General features: G+C 43.6%; 1 protein-coding gene across 2 annotated transcripts in view; it reads left to right on the forward strand.

Annotated features, from left to right (window-relative positions):
* The window catches only part of PBX1 (PBX homeobox 1), a 316,151-nt gene extending 311,799 nt beyond the window's left edge, over positions 1 to 4,352 (forward strand). The window contains exon 9 of one of the 2 annotated variants that reach the window (XM_031435873.2): positions 2,869 to 4,352. In XM_031435873.2, the coding sequence (XP_031291733.2) occupies positions 2,869 to 2,889 (21 nt within the window). In that variant the 3' untranslated portion in view covers positions 2,890 to 4,352. The remainder of the gene's footprint in view (positions 1 to 2,868) is intronic. The other variant, XM_064477950.1, reaches the window with a different exon arrangement.
* Positions 4,353 to 20,237: the final 15,885 nt, after the last annotated feature.

Below are 20,237 nucleotides of genomic sequence, written 5' to 3' on the forward strand. Positions count from 1 at the left end.
GTTCATTTCTCTTGGAAAGATACTGAGACTAGAATTGCTGGGTCATATGGTAGCTCTATATTTAATTTCTGGAGAAACTGCCTAATTGTTTTCCACAGCACCTTTCTACCAGCAATTCTTTTTGGACTGCACCTTCCTAGACTTTGTCCAGTTTGCCTCTGTGGCCCATTCAGTGGCTTGCATCTTGTAGGTATAACAATGGGGGAAACATTAATAACTGTAATAGGAGCCACTAAAAAGAGAATGATCTTTTTGGAGAAAAAGAAGTGTGAATTTTGCTGTGTCAGCATGATAAGGTGGGTGTGAAGACATAAGAGGAAGAGTGATGCTCCTCTTTGTCATATGGGGAGATGAATTTGGAGCACTCAAGGAACAGAAAGGAAAGAATGAAAGGTAGAAAGAAGAGGGAGGAAAAAGGGAGCCTAGAAAAAAGGGAGCAGAAAGTTGAGTACTGGGTACTGGGTAATGAGATTGCTCCCATCCCAGAATTCTTCTGTAAAATATACTCTCAATTACACACACACACACACACACACACACACACACACACACACACACACACACACATTTTTTTGTCTTGATGTTGGTGGTCGTTGCTAATTCTCAAGAGGGGGTTAAATTTCACATTGGGCATGAAGTGGTTTGAGACAGAAGCAGAATTCAAGGAGTTTCTCGAGGTACAGACACAGACAAAGGTAGACACCCCTCCTCTCTGTCACACCTCATTTACTCCCACCTTGAATTAGCAGAAATTTGGGGAAGGTATCACCCTTATTCAAGCTGTGGAATTTCCCTCCTTCAGAAGAGGTCGAGATGACTCCTTTTTCTTTTGATTTGTCAGATTTTTATTTCAGTTTTTTTTTAAAGTCTTGGGTTAATATTCTCCCTAAGAAAACAAGTGAAATAGAAACCTATCATTGAAATTGCCCATGTGTAAGTTCTTATATGTGCACTGTCTGTCTCTCACTATACAAAGTGAAAACTTCACAGTTCAAGTTTATTCTTAAGCCCTCAGTACCAATAGCTAGAGTATTTTCTGCTGAACCAATGAATATTATAATTGAGGAAACCAGTAATAGTGAGGAGAGGACCGTGGTGCTTACTTTATAGGGCAGCCTGTAATTATAGTTGGAAAAATATGATATAGGCTGGGTTCTGCTGTGATGTGATATGTACTTACTTTCAATTTAGAAGTAAATTCTCTAAGTCTCTGATTCTTCATCTGCAGACAGGAAAGTTTAACTCTCCTCTCCCTTAAGCTCCATCATTCTAAGCTACTTGGAGAATTATCAAAGCTAGTGAAATAGATGAGAAATTACAGAAGTTAGTGATTTGGGTATCATTTAATGGAATAATTGAAAGGAAAAGCTTCCAAACCTTTAAGATAAAAATACAAGGAAAAGCCTTGCTAGAGAAGCTGTTCTAAGGGACTTCGTTGTGAAAAATCAAGTTCTCTATCACCGCTCATTTTGAGGGGTATTAGGGGAGACTGAGGCCACTGCTTTTCAGGTGCAGGGTGCTAATTCCATGAGAACCAGCCCCACCTACAATATGTCGTTGAGAAGATGTTATTAGTGCTTCTGACCCAGGAGAAATCTGGCTTTCAAGAATGTCAGTTCAATCAATTGTCCTATTGGGAATTTAATGGAAAGAAGTAGCCTAGCCCTGGGCAAAAGGGTAATTTCACTGCATCCAGTAAAGTGAATATAATGATTGCTTCATATCTTCCTTTATAGTCTTGTAAAATAATACAAAATCATTACAAAATATGTAAAATTGGAGGTGTTTCTTCAAAATTTTATCACCCTAACATAACAATGCCTTTTTTCCATTATTCTCTTTTAATCTGGGTTCCTATATATGTGTATGATGAGTGTTTTGGCAATTTATTGATCGATTTATTTTTAAAAGCTGGTCTAGCTGAAGTTGACCAATAGATGAGTCTATGGATTAGAATTACTGGGTCTTTTCCCAACTTTGCTATCCTTTCTCTTTCTTTCCTCTTGGTCCCCCAGCCACAGAATGGGGACACTGACACCCTTCCCCGCCCCCATAGTGACTGGGGGTGAAGCATCATGTCTGTGAGTTCTTCTCAATTATTCAGTGCAAGTACAAATTAATATTAGATATATTACTAAATTTTGATAAAAAAAACTTTTCTCTAAAAAATCTGTGTTAAGCTTGGGTTCTGTATATGATTCACTAAAAGAGAAGACAGTTCTATTACGTGCCCTTTCAACCTTCATTGACTCTTCGTAACAAGGTCAGGAGAGGTGGCGCCTTATCAATTCTTTCTAACTGGAGGCAGAAAAGTGAGATGTAGGGGAAAACCGGGGGACTCAAGCTAAGAGCACGTCGATGTAAGTCCTGGGTTTGCAATTTATCAGCTGTGTAATGTCAAGCAAGTTACTTCATATTATCTGGATCAGTTGCTTCCTCTGTAAAACATGGGTGATAATAATTATTTCACAGGGTTGTTATGAGGATTAAACAAGCTAATGAAGGGGAAGGGCAACCCAAAGGATTCACTTTTTCTTTCTTAAAAAAGAAATTATAAACAGGTGACTCCAACTGAACAATTCCTAGTATTTGTCATAGAGAACTTTTTTCTCCATTTATATGAATGAAAAAGTAACCTCAATTTTTGATGGCTGGTGAGCCGTTTCCCGAATCATCGAGGGCCAGGCCTTCTCCGTCTCCTCCTCTTTTCAGCTGGTTAGCTGCTTACTGAGATCTTGCCAGAGGGCGGGCAAAAGAAATAAAAACAGAATTCGGTCCATTTGACTCTTTGATAGCAGTCCTGATGGGAAATGTGTGGGGAGAGGGTGTGAAAGCTGTGAGTCAAACTGGAATTCTGCTTCTCACCAGGAAATGGCAAGAACCTACTGATGTTTGGATGCCCTCGTGATGACAGCTCCTCCTCCTCCCTCGACTGAAGAAGTGTCTTCCTCTGCCTAAAAAGGGGTCTCTCTTCCAGAATGGAGCATACTGACTTGTGGAGGAACAACAGGATACCTGCCCGCCAGTCCCATCAGCCAAAACAACTCTGGTGAGCAGTGGGTTGGCAGATGTTGTAACTAGATGACTGTTGCCTCAACTGAGTCCCAAAGCAATAATCACTTTTCTTTCTCTTCCCCACGAATCCAGCAATTAAATGATCACTTGTAAGCATTTACTATGTACCACCATCTAATATAAAATATGGTGAGGACCTGCGTACATAAGACAGCTTCTCAACCCTCAATAAAATTATAATACATTAAGAAAGCAAGAGTTGTGCATGTGAAAATACAGCTAACTACGAAGGGGAGAAGACAGTGAACACGTTTAGAGCATCTCCCATATTCCAGTCACTGTGCCAGGTGCTGTACATACATGATTTTATCTAATCCCCACCACATCCCTGACACACATTTCTATTCTTGTTCCTTGAGTGGTGATGCTGGGAGTCAGAGATGCTCAATAACTTGCCCAAGATCACGTAGTGAGAAAAGTGTGGAGCCTGCTTTCAAGGTTAAAAGGATCTAACTTTGTGGTTAATGCTCTGTTACCCACTGCCAATGAGAGGAATCAGAGCTTGAGACATGTATGCCACTGGGTCAAGATAAGACTCTTTAAAATACCTCTCAGTAAAACCCATTGTCCAAGTTTGCCCCAAGTCTGTTCATTGGTTTGGGAAAGATGTCCAGCCAAAGAATCCACATCTGGATTCTAGGGGCAGGGAGGGTGGAGAGGAAATGACAGCCCTCTGGTCTCAGCTCAGCCATCATCCACATGCGTTCATCTCAGCAAGTTGTTTCCCTTTTGCATGCCTTTGTGTCATCACCTGTAGAGCATTTCTAGATTGTCCATCACTGGGCAGGTGGATCACGTACCAGCCCTAATGTCAAGAAGACTTGAGTTTGGATGCTGGCTCCATCCTCAAGCAATGGCTGCTGGGCAACTCACTGAACCATCTGTAAAGTGGAGATAATAATACCTACCTCAGGGCCTTTGCCCTTACTGTTCGTCCTCCTTGGAATGGTCTTCCCCACTTATCCACGAGGGTCACTCTTTCACTCCCTCTAGGTCTTCACTCAACTTACTTTTTCAGTGAGACTTTCCTTGAACATGATACCCAAGTTGCAAACCATCTGGCATTCCCTGTCTTTTTTCCTCATTTTATTATATTCCTTAACACTCAACACGTAACATACTATATATAGCACTTAATTATCCTATTTATTGCCTGTTTCCCACCTCTAGAATGTAAGCTCTCTAAGGGCAGGTTTTTGGGGGTTTTTTGTTTTTGTATTCTTTACTGCTGTATCTCCAGTTTCTAGAATGATTTAGGTGCTTAATAAATGTTTGTTGCATAAATGACCGGTTGTTGTGAGAATAATGTGAGTCAAGTGCTTTGCACAGGACCTGGCATATAGTAAACACTCCATATGTGTCATCTGTTCGTTAGTATTATTTTATTATTATGTTGCCGCACCTCAGTGGGCATATGTTCTCCCCTCTGGGTAACCTAGGATGAGCATTCTGACTTTCTTGGTGAATGTGAAGGTCTGACTCTGTTGAAATGAGGCTAGAAACAGGGAGGGAAATAAGGGAGAGGATTTGCATGGTAGCTACCTTCAAATACCTAAAGGTGTGGTCACCTGGATAGAAATTCCAGGAAGCATATTTCTGCTGCATAAGAAAGGATTTCTACAAAATTGGATGTCTAGTGATGGAATAAACTGTCCCGGGAGATAGTGAACTGCTCATGCCTAGAGGTCTCCTAGAAGCTGGATAATCACATCTTACTGACCTTGAAGATAATCATCATAATGAATGACAAGCCTGGAATACAGCCAGGGGGATCACACACTTAGAGAGTCATGGAGATGCGTAGGAAAGCATGGCATCTCTAGGGGTAAGATAGATGGACAGTCGATAAGAGTATTGTTTAATGTATATAGTCAAAGAAACCAAGGATATGTGATCAGGAGGCTGAGGACGGGTACTCCCTTAAAAGTCAAAGTCAGCTTCCAGATGGGAGTCAGTTTTCAGACCCAGAACCCGTTGACAGAAGGAGAGGCTGGTGCCCAGGTAGAAAGACTGTATAAATTTAACAGCATGTGTCTATAGCAATGATTCTTCTACTCCATCCCCAAAAGGTCCCTGGCTATTTAATCAAGTTAGCATAGACCAGGGGAAGAGGGGAGGACATCTAGTGTGTGGACCTAAGGGAGTGTGTACAAAGAATGAAGATCTTTGCTTCCTCTATTTAATGCCCCAGACAGCATCCCCCACAGAAGAGGCACTAAGCAACCACACAGACAGAACGACAGAATGACTAAGTGTGAGTCCATGGATCTAGTGAGTACACTGTGAGCCAGACCCAAGAAAGTTGGCACCAGCCTCTTTTTCTCATTGGTCACCCCAGTGCCACCTAATGGAATATTCATGGTGGCAGGAAACATGCATGGATTCCCACTCACTAAGCCCAACCTAGCTACTGCAATTGCCAATGTCCATGGGGCAACATAGACCAACCTGAGCCCTCCCCCACCAAGACGGCATCATTCCAAGAAGATAAACCAGCTGCTCGGTAGCAACTTGACACATGAGATCCCTTCTACTCTGTGAGAGACAAGAATTCATCTTGATTAGGATCAACAGCTATTTCACATTTGAGTTTGCCTTTCCCACCTCCAAGGTCTCAGCTAGTACCACTCTTTGAGGGCTTCTAAAGCATATGACCCACAGGCACAGGGTCCTACATAACACCACAGCATCCCAAGGAACACACTTTATAGCAAAGGAAGGGTGGCAGTGAGCACATGACCATGAGTTTCACTTTCTCTGTGATATGCAGCACCACACAGATGCAACTAGCGTGTCGGAGTGAGTAAATGGATATTTGAAGACATCACCAGCTTGGAGATGATACCTTGAAACGATAAGGCTCCATCTGTCAGAACATACTATGCACCTGAAATCAATGACCGTGACGTAGTACTGTGTCCCTGATACACAGAGCACGTGGGTCTGAGACCAAAGGGGAAAAGTCCTGAGGAACCTACTTCCATCACTTCCAGTGACTGACTTAGGGGATCTGTGCACCCCGTTCCCATCTCTCTCGCCTCTGTGGGTTGGAAGTCTGATCGCAATGAAATGATGCTTCCTTCAGGAGAACAGCAAGTCCTCCTGGACCACAGGCGGCGGCTGCTCTCTGGGCACTTAAAGACCAGACAGCAAGAAAAGAAAACAGGGGGGATTGACTCTGATTAGGTACCAGTGCTGCTGCTCCCAATTCGAACAGGGAAGAATATGGTTGGCATCCAGGTGATTTGGGTCATCATGCTTTTCTCAAACATGGTATACATACGCGTACCCATATCCATACATGTGTACGTGTGCACACTCAGCACATAGCTACGTGCCATGGATCGCCTTTTGGTCCTGTTACCCTGGAGAACATGAACACAGTGCTCCAGACCAGGCCTGACAGACCAGCCCCCAAATCAAGGATGTGCTATAGACATTTTTTTTTGGCTTATTGCAAACCTGCCCAAAACTACTTCCCTCACATCCACCCCCGGGGTCCAGCGGATTTTCTGCTGCAATCTGGCCCTGGCAGGTCCCCGCGGAGCCCTCCCTGGTCCAGAGGAGAATTTCTCAAGGAAGTGCTGCCTGTCCTGGGATGTTCATGCCATTGGCCTTTCCCTGCTTTTTATTTTTTTACGTCACCTGTCATTCTTTCCCCTACGAGGTGTCCCCACTGGCAGAGAATTGATCCAGCATAGAGCAGACCCTATTAAACTTCACTCTTGCCTCTTCAGCAGATTTCTCGTTGAGACCTGTAGTATTTCCTTTCTGGGAGAAAGAGATGGGAGCCTGAGATGGGAGAGGGGACCATGGTTTGTGCATCACTTGCGCTATTTCATCTTTTTTATTATTTCATTCGACTGCTGTGCAGATGCCTCATAGGATGCCATTTTAATTGTGATGGCTTTTACAGAAACTCTGTCTCTGCTGTTCAGAAAAAGGCAGTAAAACTTGCTAAGTTTGGTTTGCAAGCTTCTGGTTCATATGTGCAAATAATCAAAAAGGAGAGACTCTGACTCAGAAACCTGCCTCCTGCCCTCCTTCGATGTTCCTCAAGCTTCACTTTAAAAGAACAGAGGGGAAACCCAATGTTGGCAGCTATGAAACATTTTCCAGTTCTGTTATCTGCTCCCAACCTCCACCGCTGCCCTCTCCCAGCTGCATCCCCTCATGCAGCCCTGAGCCAAGGTCTGGAATCTGTAGTGCTGCCTGCAGAGGCTGGCTGAGGGGGTTGGAGCAAGTGAGTGGTGAGGCTGTGATCTGTGCTCTGCTCAATCTTCCTTTCCTCGTGAGAGCTTCTGAAGCCACTTCCCTTGGACACCCTGACCTTCAGTTGCACTTTGGTTTTAGAAGATGACCTTCAGAACATCCTGTGATAATGTGCTGACGCCTGGGGGCCTTTAGCAAGCTGTATCCACGTGGCCCACACTCTTCCCTGATGGGTAACATGAACACACACACACACTCACTCACCTACTCATGGACTTTCTCCTATGATGATCTTCTCAAGGCTGAGGACTAAACCTAAATATGTTCATCACGGGAGGCACTGGACTTGGACCAGGTTTTGTGACGATGGAGAAATAGGGTCTGGAGACAGGATGAAGTCCAACAGTCAGGCAGAGACAGGTGCCACCCACACACCTGCATCCAGTCTGGTGCTCGATGCACTGAGCCCGCAGTGCTTGTAAATCATTCTTTGAGCTTTGGAAAACATGTCTCCTGGCTATGCTGTCTCTAGCCTCGTACGCCTAACGTGTAAATCTCTGCATGTGAGGGACAGCAAAGGAGCATGAGTCAATGGCTACTGCCCCTGGACAGCCAGGGGAGGGTGGGGCCCCGCGCTCCTGGTGAGTTTCAGGCAGACGAGGCCCTGAGGCAGCAGAGGTGGGAGGATGCTAGAGAGGAGGAAGTGAGAACATGCCACTGCTTCATCCTCACCCACAGCACGAGTGTGGTACACGTGTCCGGTGCCCACCTTCTTCCCCCGCGTTCTCCTGAGATCTAACATCCTTGGATGAAAGAGGGGCTGAGATTTTGCCAGCATTCACCCCAAATCTTGTCTGCCCCGAGCCTTACGAGATACCTTCTCTTGGAGAGCCTCTCTTGGAGAAGGCACCTTCTCTCTGAGGTGTGTGCTGTGTGGACCACTCAGGAGGCCTGGGCGGCTTTCCTGAAATCACAGGGAGTTAGAAGGGATCTGAGAGCTCAATTCATCTATTTCCCTTATTTTACAAAGGAAATTGACCAGCTTCCTCATCTGTGCTTTGCATTCATTATTTCGCTTAGTCTTCACAATGACCCTCTGGGATGGGTACCATCACTCCTTGCAATTGGGCAGGAAATTAAGTACCAGAGAGGTGACCAAACTTGCCCACATAGATTGCTAGTGGTGAGGTCAGGGACTGACCCCGTGCACTCCGACTCTCAGTCTGAGAGTCTTAATTCTCAATTAGGGGTTCCTAAATGTTAGTCTAAGGACTCACGTTGATGCTTGAGAATATTTTCATTCTTCTGTGACAAAATATGAGCCATATACCTATGTCCACAGAAGCTTGCCAACTCCCTTTCATGGAAAAGGCTTTTTTATGATGAGATGGAGTCTTTCCTACATTTTTCATATAGTTTCTGTCTTCGTGTAATTATAGCGATAATAACTGGGGGTGGTTTGTATATTTGCCCGGCAAAATGAAACACTGGCAATAACATGACAGTCCTCAATGTTATTAAAAATTAAAATTCCCCAAGTCTGGGAACACAGTACCATCCTACGATGCCATTTATATTGTCGCCAGCCCTGTTGGCGAAGATGAGCAGGGGGTTCCTGCAGGCATTTGACGCGTCAGGCTTATCCGGCAGCTGTCACCACTCCATGGCCAGCAGCGGCCTCAGCACCATGAGGGTAAGACCCTCCCCTCACGGAGCTGAAAGTCCCTGCCTTGTTCAGCTCTATGTAAAGTCCCAGAGATGCTATGGGGTGTCCGTAAGGAAGGAGAGCTTTTTCGTTGTCACAGAAGCCTGGGGGCTCAGGAAGTAGCCGGGCTGATTTAACCCTGAATTTGACCATCCCTTCCCATCTCTGGGTACAGATAAGAGAGATAATGCAACGAAACAAAGAGAACATACCTGGTGTGCCCGGCACTGCGCTCCTGGCCCCAGGTGGAGAAGTGCAATCGAAAGGAAGGATGCTGTGCAGCGCACCAGGCTGCATGCCAGGGCCATCGCTTACTAGGTGTGTGATCTGAGCAGGTTCCTTTTTGACTCTTGCAGTGCCGCTGTGACAGTAAAATTACAGAACGTAGATGAAGCACCTAAATCAGGACTAGTCTGTACTAAACGCTCAGTAAGCTTTACTTTCTGTCTCCTGTCGCTCATGTCCCCCCATTCCTGCTTTGCCTCTAGGAGCCAATCGAGGCAAAACTGAATCTGGGGGGGCTTTGGTGCCCTCATGTCTACACTCCTGCATCCTTGGGTTCTTCCAGCCAGAAAGAATGCTCTTTGATATCCAGATTCGCACTGAGTGAGTAGCTCAGAGTTTATGATGAAAGGTGAATGCTTAAGTAAAGAAAAAATTCTGGCAGTGGCGTTGCAGACCCCACAGCGTCCAGCTGAAGGGGCTACGCCACCCCAGGGTCCCCGACCCACAGCTGGTGGGTCCCCGGTCCCCCTACCCAGGCAGGAGGCAGGTGCTGGTGCCAGGCTCTGCTGTCATTACCCATCCTTCTCCTGCTCTGTGCACTTGCTGTTACAGCTGACACCTGGGATGTCACATTCTGACATATGAGGCTACGGGGGTCAAGTGGGGAGGGGTCGGGGGGAGGACTTGGCCTTCACAGCCAGGTACATGTCAAACTGAATTCCACTCATGATTGGGTGTCAGGCTTAGACCAGGAACGGATTTGGATCAGAGCGATCTACGGAAGTCAAATGACAACGTCTGTCTGACTGGGGCTTATCCGACAGGACGTGCTCCCCGGCAGGTCCCCGGGCCCGGGACAGAGGCTGCACGTGGGGTGGGCACGTGGCAAGTCGTGGTGCCTTACCCTCCTTTGCCTTGTCTTCAAATTTGTCGCAGCTCGTGTTTGCTGACATTTGAGCAGATTGTACTTATGCAAATAGGCTATTTTGCTTGATTTTGAGTCTCCTACATGCGTGAAGACCACTAACTGTCACCAAGGTTTCTTTCCACAGTGCTGACTAACAGCTCGGTCACTCACCCAGCTGCAAGGGAGAGGCCTGGCAGGGGAGGAAGAGTGTTTAATATTGATGTGAGTCCTGAATAAATGAGGATTTGTGAGCCCGGGTTAGAAGGCGTTCAGTAGCACAGGCTTTGAATTCAGTCAGAACCGAGTCTGAATCTCTGAGCTCATCCCTGTTTGCTTCAGGGCCCTGAGAAACTTTATTTCACCTCCCTGGGCCTCAGTTTTTCATCTGTAAAATGGTGACATAATAACATGTACTACATGGGAGGGATAAATTGGGAGTTTGAAATTTGCCCCTCTTGGGGAGTGATGGAAATGTTGGCTATCTTGATTGTGGTGGTGGTTTCATGGGTGTAGACATGTATCAATATTCATCAAATTGTAGATCTGAAATATGTGTAGTTTACTGTACAGAAATTATACCACAATGAAGGTTTGTAAAAAATAAATGAAAATGTGTGCAAAGCCGTTTACAAAAGGCCTAGAAAAAATACAGGTCTTGGTGTTATTATGGGAAGGTTTGAATCTACTGTTATTTTAGTTCTGCCACTTTGTCATGATTCTTTATTTTTCCACCTGTAAAATCAGAATAATAAGAGGGTGCCAGAAGGAAGAACGTGAGAGGAGCCCCAGCAATTGGTGGACTGGAGAGACGCTTGGTAGAAGCAATTTGCGCCCCTTTGGGAAGGTTTCTAGTGGAATGTTCAGCCCTAGGAATTTCTGTATTAAATTCTACAAGATTCGCTGTAGTTGTTACAGAAGTACAGTTTTGCTTTTGGAAACCTGAAGTAGAAAGATGAGGATGGCTGAAGTCTGAGTTCATAAGGGGACCTAAAATCATGATTAACAGAAAATCAGTTTCTCGCTCTCTTGGAACAAGTGTAGAAAAATAATAAAAAAAAATACTTGATTGAAAGGATACCTTTATGTCTTTGCCCGACCATGAAGTGGGGGTGGGGTGGGGACAATTGGGGGAAAGCAGCCAATCAGGGACCTCCAGAAGTTTCCCCTTCTTTCTTTCTGGAGGGCAGCCCAGGGGGCGGCGGCAACCTCACATCAGCTGCTCTAAGACAGTGAATGGCGGGCAGCATCCGCAGTTTGCCAAGAGACCGAAGAAAGCCAGGTAAACTAGAGCATCCCTGGGTACCACTGCTGAGAAAAACAAACAAACTCAGATGAGAGGTTACAAAACAGACTGAGCTAAAAGAGGAGGTCTTCAGTTTTTGAAGAGTCCAGCATGGTTGTCATACAGAATCAACCAAATCTTTTTTTAAAAGATTTTATTATGAACATTTCTGAACTTGCCCACAAGTACAGAGCACAACATTACCCATCATTCAGATCCAACAGCTATTTTTCCGCCCACATATGCTTCATTTTTTTACCCTCTTTTAATCTTCTTAGTAATTCAGTATCTGCCTTCAGTTTTTTTTTTGCACAATACCATGGTCAACATCTACCAGGTTTAACAATTATTCATTAAGAATACCCAGTCTTGCACCACCACTTTAAAGAGCTAAAACCTAAGTTCAAAAGTTCAAAACTAGATACAATTCTATATAATAAGTTAATATATGGCACAGGTGAGAGTGGAGAGGCTGGTTTATTCACTGTTGCCTTAATTAGTTAATTTATTCAGAAATGTAAGTTTCAAGATGAATTTCAGATGAACTACCATTTCGGCAAAAATATCAGAATGGATAAGATTTTCTACATGTAGCACCAAAGGTAGGAAAGAATACACTTGGCTTCCTGAAAAACTTCTTGCTCACCCCTGACCCCAGCATAAGCAATGCCAAAACAACATAAATCATAGGCAAAATTTAAATAAGCACTAAAAATTAGGAAGCAAATGTTCAACCTACATAACAGACAAAATGTTTACAGCTCTTCAGCACAGGCGTGCTTACAAATCCAATGAAAGACTTGGTTCTCCAAAAGGAAAAGTGGGAGAGGATTCTCTGCCTTAATTCACAGACATTTCGTGTTGCAATGTCAATTTTCTGCCCGCCCTCCTTCACCCAGAATCCACAGGGAGACTTCCTTGGCAAAGAGGTCCGGGGACACCATAATGACTTATGTTCTAAGCAGTCCTTCATTTGACTTCCCTGTAGCTCACCATCTTATTTATCCCAAATTTCACATTATTAGGTGCATGTGTTTTGTAGTTTGTGGAGTTTTCCTGATTCATTAAAGAGGAAGCCTTCTCTCCTTTTCATTCTTTCATTAAAAAAAAATTAACATCAATGGATTAGTAGATTTCAAGGGAGAAGAGTTAAATGAAAACATCATTACTGTACCATCTTTAAAGATACATCCTTGGATGGTGTTTTGCAGCATTTAAAAAATTTAGTGGAATTGTATGAAATCACAATGTTTTTCCTTGTATTTGAAAAAAGATACTCAATGTGAGAATGAGAAATATCTGCAATTATTCCTATTAAAATAAGACGTGGTTGCAACTTGGCCATCAAGTCAAGATCTGCCCAAAAGGAAGAAAAGGCCGCAGCTTGGGCTCACATCCATTTCTTCAGCGGGAGGCATGTTGGCAGGACCAAGAATTGGTATCACCTTCACACACGGTGTCTCTATACAAAACCACTTCATCCTTCACGTAGCTTCCTGGAGTGACGTTTAGTAACTGACCAAGTCAAATGACATCCTCCCTTTGAAAAGAGTCTGGATGAGAAAAAAGCAAAAAGCCACAACAGCTGTCACTGAGGGTGAATGGCACCTTCAACATCCCAGATTTAGCTGAATATCATTAGGTTGGATTTGGATAGCGGAATACGGCTGATATTTGTGCCCTTCAGCAAATTCTATATTTGATTCTCTTATCCCAAGGGCTTTTGTGAAATAGGGAGTATCATATCGGGAACAGAGCTGCAGTCAGCCTCCTAGTCATTATAGTGGAATAAATGGTGATACGTGTAACACCCATCAATGTAAAAGCCAGTGGGGTGGGGAGGTGGGTAAGGAGAATGCGGCACAATTACTTTTTGACAGTTTGTCTGGCCTCTCCGTGTATGTGCTGGCTGAACTTTTATTACTTATTTCTTATAAAATCTCAGAAGGTGATCTTATTTTTCAGCTATTAAACATAAGCATAGGAATGAACCCTTGGAGTTATGTGATACTTGTTTTTGTAGGAGCTCAGAGACAAACATATAAATATATTTTAAAAAAATACACTGACACAGAGAGATGATCTGGCTTATTAAGCAGTTTATCAATTATGAGTCTCTATTAGCAACATAGGGCATCTACAAAATAATGTTTATTGTTCTTTGTAATGATGAAAAATAGACATGAAGAATGTTAGAGAGTAGTGGTTGTCAGGTCAATGTAAGAAGAACTGTTTGACAACTGGAGCTTGCCTGTGATGGGATAGAATTGGTCCTGCTTCTTCTGCCTTATGTACTGAGATACCCAAGCTAGAAAACTTACTTCTTTACCTCTCCCATTCTCTACCCATACTATGCCCATGTTATCACCAAATTCTTTCCACTGCTAAATGGTGATGGAGTCTATTACTGTGTGTCCTCTCTCATCAACACAGAGTAGACTTTTCCAGTGTGGGTATTGCCTTATCTGTCAACACCCCTCCACCCACAACCTGTGCTCCAGCTACCGTGGGACACCTGTAACATGACCCACATGCTTGCTAAAGATTTGGTACTTCTGCCCACGTCTTGCTATCTAAATTGTCTCCATCCTCTCTCGTCCTCACTCCTCTCTCATCCCTCTTGGTTGCCAAACTCACTTTTTTCCTTCAAGAGCCAACACACTGTCACATTCCCCCAGAAGCCTCTTTTTGAGCCCCTTTGTCTGAGCAGGGCCCCTTTCTACAATGCCTAGTAAACTTGTACATAGCTCTTTTATAGCATTCATCAAATCTGTCTGCAATTATCTATATATTTGTGTGGTTCCTCCTCTGCACCATATCGCCATTGCTAGTGTGTTCCAAATAGATGGTCTATGACATATTTCAAGGATGTAGAATAGGAGAATTAAGAATCAAGTAAAAGAGTAAAAGAAATCAAGTTTAAAAAAAAAGGTTTAAAAAAAGAGCTTTTAAGTCTCCTCTATCTCTTCAACTTTCGAGTGTTTGAATTCCTCTGATCCCTAGACCCCAAAAGATACTGAACTTTCTTGTAAATAAACAGAGAAATAACACGTTATCATAGAAATTTGATTTTTAATGTCTTTGAAATGTATTATTCAGCAACAGAATTTATATGATAAATATTGAGCGTGTTACTGTCATTCGTATGCAACACTTTTGCCCAACTGTGCACATAAGGGAAACTTCTCATGACACCCTTGGCCAAGGTCACTGGAAGACCCAGTCCCACCTTATTGTGCCAACAACAATTCTATCCAGGACTTTTGTCCTCTAACACGATAACGTGGTGGTTATATTAGAATATAGTTTTCAGAGGAAGATGGTTGTAGATTCAATTTCAAGTCTACCATTTACGTATGATACACTGCAAACTCACCCAATGTTCTTGAATATGGTTTTCCTCATCCAAAAATGGTTGTTGTAGGGATTAAACAAGATCATGTACAGAAAGTGCTTCACAAAAAACTTGCTACATTAATAATTTTGTAAGCGATAATTCACAAAGTTATCATTGTTGGCAATGTTGTCATTGTAAAAGAACAGATCTAAGAAAAATCACTTCCCAGATGTTAGGTCTCCATGCTTATAGGAAGACAGAGAGGACGATGGTTTTGGATGATTCTTTTGAAAATGACACCCTCACTTCCATGGCTGAGCCCTTGTTGTAGTCTGCCTAGAGATGGATACAGATGCAGATTTTCCCCCCATTGATCTTGGAGGTATTGATGTTACCAGCATTGGAATTCAGGTCTCCAAAGGGTTGGACAATTCCGAGACTCACTGAGCATCACCTTCCTAAAAGACAGTGACCAAAAACAGAGGAATATGGGGACGAAAGGAGACAGCGATGTACAGAACCTGTCGAGGCTTCCAACCCCCTAAGAGATAAGAAAGATGTTGGGATCTCAGCCAACACCCTTAAATAATAAGGAGTGATGGGAGAGAAAAGCTGACAGTCTGTGACACGTGGCATGTGACTTTCTAGTGACCCAGAGACTAGATTTGTTCTAAGTGGGAAGAGCTTGCGTGGTGACATCAAGAGCAATTTCCAAGGCAGCAAGTAGCTCATGTCCCCCTCACAAAAGCAAATGACCAGAAGGAAACATTATCCAGAGGACAGGAGCCCTGCCTTGGACACTAAATTGACAACACATTATTAATCTTCTTTTGAACTTTTCACCACACCCATTCTGGCATGGAAAGTTCCCTCAATCAAAAAAAAAAAAAAAAAGCCATCTCTGAGGCTTTGAATTGATCAAATTAAAGGCGTGGTACTTTAAAGGGCTGCTTTTGCTTCATAGAAGAAATTCACCGAATTTTGTTTGCGTTGCTCTAGACTTCGGAAGTGAAAACCCCAGTGGGCTTGATTCCCATATGTGGGTGTTCATGGCACTCGTGATGGCTGCAAAAATTCTGGAAACAACTTGAATGCCCATGAAAAGGAGATATTAAACGAAATAGGACTATCAGACTATGGAATATTTTGTAGCTACTGTAAAGAATAAACATGAGTTACATGCTTCAACCTGAGATGTGTCCAAACATCCATTGTAAGGGGAAAAAAGCAATTTTCAGAGTAATGTATAAACTGCGTTTGTATGAGCAAAGGAGAGGATATGAAAGAATTCCCCCAAAATTGTTAATACTGAGTACTTAAGGAAGTTGGGATTGGAGGTGGCGAGGTCCTTAAACATTTCATTATATTACTTTTTGACTTGTAACAAAGACTGTAGATCATGTTTACAATTATTAAAAATCCAGTTAAGCAAAACAAAAACCAAAAAACAAAAAACAAAGAATCACACAGACACTGTTAGGATATGTAATAGGTGGAACAGCTTCTTGATTTAAAGATTACACTCCATGACTCAGTTTTCTCAGCTGTAAAAATACACAAACAAAAGATGGTGGTCCCTGAATGCATAATTAATTAGACACATTGAAGTTATTTTCATGTTGGTTACATAGAGTTCACTGTCCTTGAAACTTACTCAGTTGGATGCCCTTTCCCACCCCTTCGCGGAATTTCATTCAGGCAGGTCTTGCAGTGTTTGTTCATTTTCAGCTATAAATGGGGTAACTTAATTCATTATTACTCCCTTTAAGGTATTAAAAGGTCCAATCCAGTCTCACACCATAACTTCAATTTGTGATGCTATCCACGACTTCCTTCCTCTCTTTAACTCATGCACAACTCATGGTTCAAGTACCCGTAGTTGGTCAGAAGGCATGATATTATCTTTCTCTCTTTGTCTTACCACCTCCCCGTTTTGTCTTCTGGACATCCTGAGGCCCAAGCAGGGGGAAGGGGGTTAGGTGAAAAGGGATAAACTTTCGTGTCACTGATGCCACTGCAATCCTTTCTTGGCTAATCTTGACTGTCTGGGTGGTTCACCTCATACTCCTAAAGCACTCATCCCAACAGGTGACCCTCTTACAAAATGACTTGAGCCCAGGGACTTTCCAGAGGACCCACCTGGCCATGGGAAACTCATTCATCCTTGCCAGACCATGGGGCGGTAGCATAGCTGGCTGTCTGATTTTGTTCCCCTCCCCATCCCACCATTGTGCATGGCCACAGCTGCTTCCCAGCCTTCTGAATTGTAGGTGGGGAGCAGCTGCCAGTCCAAGTTTCACAAACAATCTCAAAAACAGGCATCCAAGGGCCCTTTCACCCCATCTCTCTCTGTCAGCCCTAGAGCCCACAATTCTACACTTCCTAGATATTCAGTAGGGCAGTGAGAGACTTTTTCCCACTTCTCACAGGCACTGTCAATCTCTGTGAGTATTTCTCTTGGGTCCTCATTACTTGATTTGGAGGAAGGCAACCTTGGAAAGGAAAATAAATGGAGAAGAGATTATCACATCCTCCCTGCTAGACTATAAACCTTCCTTCAGTGACTCTCTAAGTCTTCCCTTTGAAACTCTGGATGTGTTTTGCATTCACTGCTGCCTTTGATGGGGTTGATGGCTGCAGGAGAGGTTCTGCTTCTTCTGAGTATATGCTGCTTCTATTTCTTCTCTTTAAAATGAGGAGTTACTTCTCATCCATTGTCCTCAGCTTTGGGCTTTGAGCCAAGATTCCAGGACACTGGGGAAAGTCCCACTCAACATGCTGCTATCTAAGAAAAATGCTTTTCTTTAGCCCAAGAATTCCTCAGGAAAATTAGAGGGTGGAGTTTCAAATCCTTCAAAAGAAATAAGCCAAGTCATAAAATCGGAGAAGTTTCAGAGCTTAAGGACATTTTAGAAATCACTGTCTTTTCATTATCTATGAAGAAAACATATTCCAGAAAGGATGATCAATGTACCCCTGGTCATGGCTGCAAGAGGTAGTTGAGGGCAGTGATGGGTCTACCGACAGAGTCCTCACTTGATGAAGGCAGAGGTGGTAGAAATTACTTTTTCCTTCACTATAATGCTTCTCCAGCATCATCATCATCTTAAATTTATCACTAGGGGCGTACTGGGAAGTATTTATGACTGACTGAACAATGTTTTCAGGTATCAAGATTATAGTAAAATATATTCACCGGGAACATAATTTAAAAAAAAAACTGAAGCAACAGGAATTTTTACATATTCTTCATTTTGTTTTTATAAGGATAGGGTAAGTGACATGTAAATAAATTTATGTCAGGGCCTTATCCAAAATGAAGTTTTTAAGATAGGTCATTTTTGGATGAATCCGGTCAATACAATTTCTATTTAAAAACTGAAATCATAAACCTTTATATTTCTGTGGGGTTTTTTTTTGCCACTTCCAAAAAGCTCTTACACACATCGTCTGAAATTCTACACTGAGAAGTGAGGTTAAATTAATGACCTTGAAGCACTGTGAGTGCCTTTTGAATTATTAAAGCAAGACGGAATTCTGTTCTGGGTAAATTAGTTTTAAGTGTGGTATTTAAAATAATCCTTCCACCTGTGATATTAGTGGGTAAAAGTTCTCAACTAACTAGAATGTTCCAATAACCGAAGGACTTTCTTTCTCAGCCATTTCGAATGTTGAATTGCTATTCTGATGTCCTTACGATGGGCAGACACTGGTGCCTAAGACAAAGTCTTTGGAGCTTTTCCTCCTCGATATGTGTCAAGACTTTTAAATTATATTCAAGAAATCTGTACAAAGAAAATAATTGGACAAGTGTACGAAGCTGCTTTGTTATGATACTCTGTGCTGCATTATTTTATAATTTCTGATATTAACAACATCAATGTCTAATAAAATAGAAATGGGCTCAAAGGTATTACATAGCAATGAAATGGAATTCTGTACAGTCAATAAAACTGAGATGTAGAAGACAATTTAATGACATCTGAATATGTTAATGCTATTTTGTCTAGTGAAAGTTTCAGGCCTCAGGGGGTGTGGCAAAGATCACAGTTGTGTTTTAAAGCTATTTATCTGTAAGTCTGTATGTACTAGCAAGCGTACTGCTGAGAAATGGACACCTTTGGCTTCCTGCTGCTGAGGGTCTGTTTGCACGAGCTGATGAGACAGATATGAGACGCAGGAGATCTTTATGTTTTGGGCTGGAGGAAGGTTGGGGATGGAGATACCCAAGAAGATGGAAGGAAAAGAAGACGAGGATGATTTCAGTGATGTGGACTCTGTTGCAAAACCCAGCCAGAGTGCCTGGTTTTGAGACTCAATTGAGAGAGAGGTTAAGGAGGGAAGTTGAAGGCTCTGTTGGTTAAAACTGCCAGCCTCTGGGCACGCATGGTGCCTTGAGGGCCTAGGTGACGCAGCTTCAGAGACTCGGGGGAAGGCCATTGGTCCACCCTGTCCCCAACCTCCTACTCAGCTCTGGGTGGCACCAGGAGAGGAGCCAACACGGCAAAGGCAGCAGTCACACGGGTGGAAATGAGGCTGGTGCAGAAGAGAGGTGAGGTCCCAAGTACATGCAAGACACACCGTCACCGGGAACCCTGGGAAATACCACAACATGCCCTGAGGGGGAGCTGAAGTTCAAGGTGAGCAAGTGGGGGCTGGGGTTTATCACTTTCTGCCTGCATCTCACGCCCGGTCTCAACCTCAGCCCTGCTGACATCGGAGGCCAGCTCGTTCTTCGTCGTTGGGGGCCACCCCGTGTCGGCTGTTCGGTAGCATTCCCGACCTCCACCCACTAGGTGCTAGTAGTCACCCCTCCCTCAATTTGTGACCAAAAATATTTCCAGATATTGTCAAACGTCCCCTGCGGGAAAAGCTCCCCAGGCAGAGAAGCATTGATCTAATGGAACAACAACCGCAATCCCAGGTGGGTGACAACCGCCCTATGGTCGCAGCTGAGGTTCGCTGAGTCTCTGCAGTGCCCTGGATCCGCTCCTAAGTGCTTCATGTTTAATCTTATGGAACGTTCACGACTCCATAAGGCGGGTTCTGTGCAACGCATTACAGACGAGGAGGCTGAAGGCGCAGAGAGGATGTGGCTCTCCCACGCTCTCCCTGCCGAGACATGGCAGGGCTGGGCTAGGAATCCGTGTGTTCTGGCCTCGGAGACCGTCCGACACGTAAGCAACGGTAGACTTTTTGTGTAACCACCCTCTTTCTTTCTCTTTGTGGCTTTTTACTGTTGTAGTTGTTGGATTTTTCAACTATTTTCCAGTACAAGCGATCACCTTAATAAAAATGATTAAGCAAGGAATTCAGTAAGAGCCAGGCTGAGCCCAGCTGGGTGTTGAGCGTATCCGATCAAGAGCCCCAGTGGATGTCCTTGTCCAAGTGATGATCAAGGGGGCCAAGGTGACTCTAAACGAAGACTGAGAAACAACAGGATAAAAGAGAGACGTGACAGGACATGGGCTCTCGTGGCTTGCCGAGCTGTCTT

The sequence above is a fragment of the Camelus dromedarius genome, chromosome 23 (assembly GCF_036321535.1).
Source record: "Camelus dromedarius isolate mCamDro1 chromosome 23, mCamDro1.pat, whole genome shotgun sequence".
Classification (NCBI taxonomy): domain Eukaryota; kingdom Metazoa; phylum Chordata; class Mammalia; order Artiodactyla; family Camelidae; genus Camelus; species Camelus dromedarius.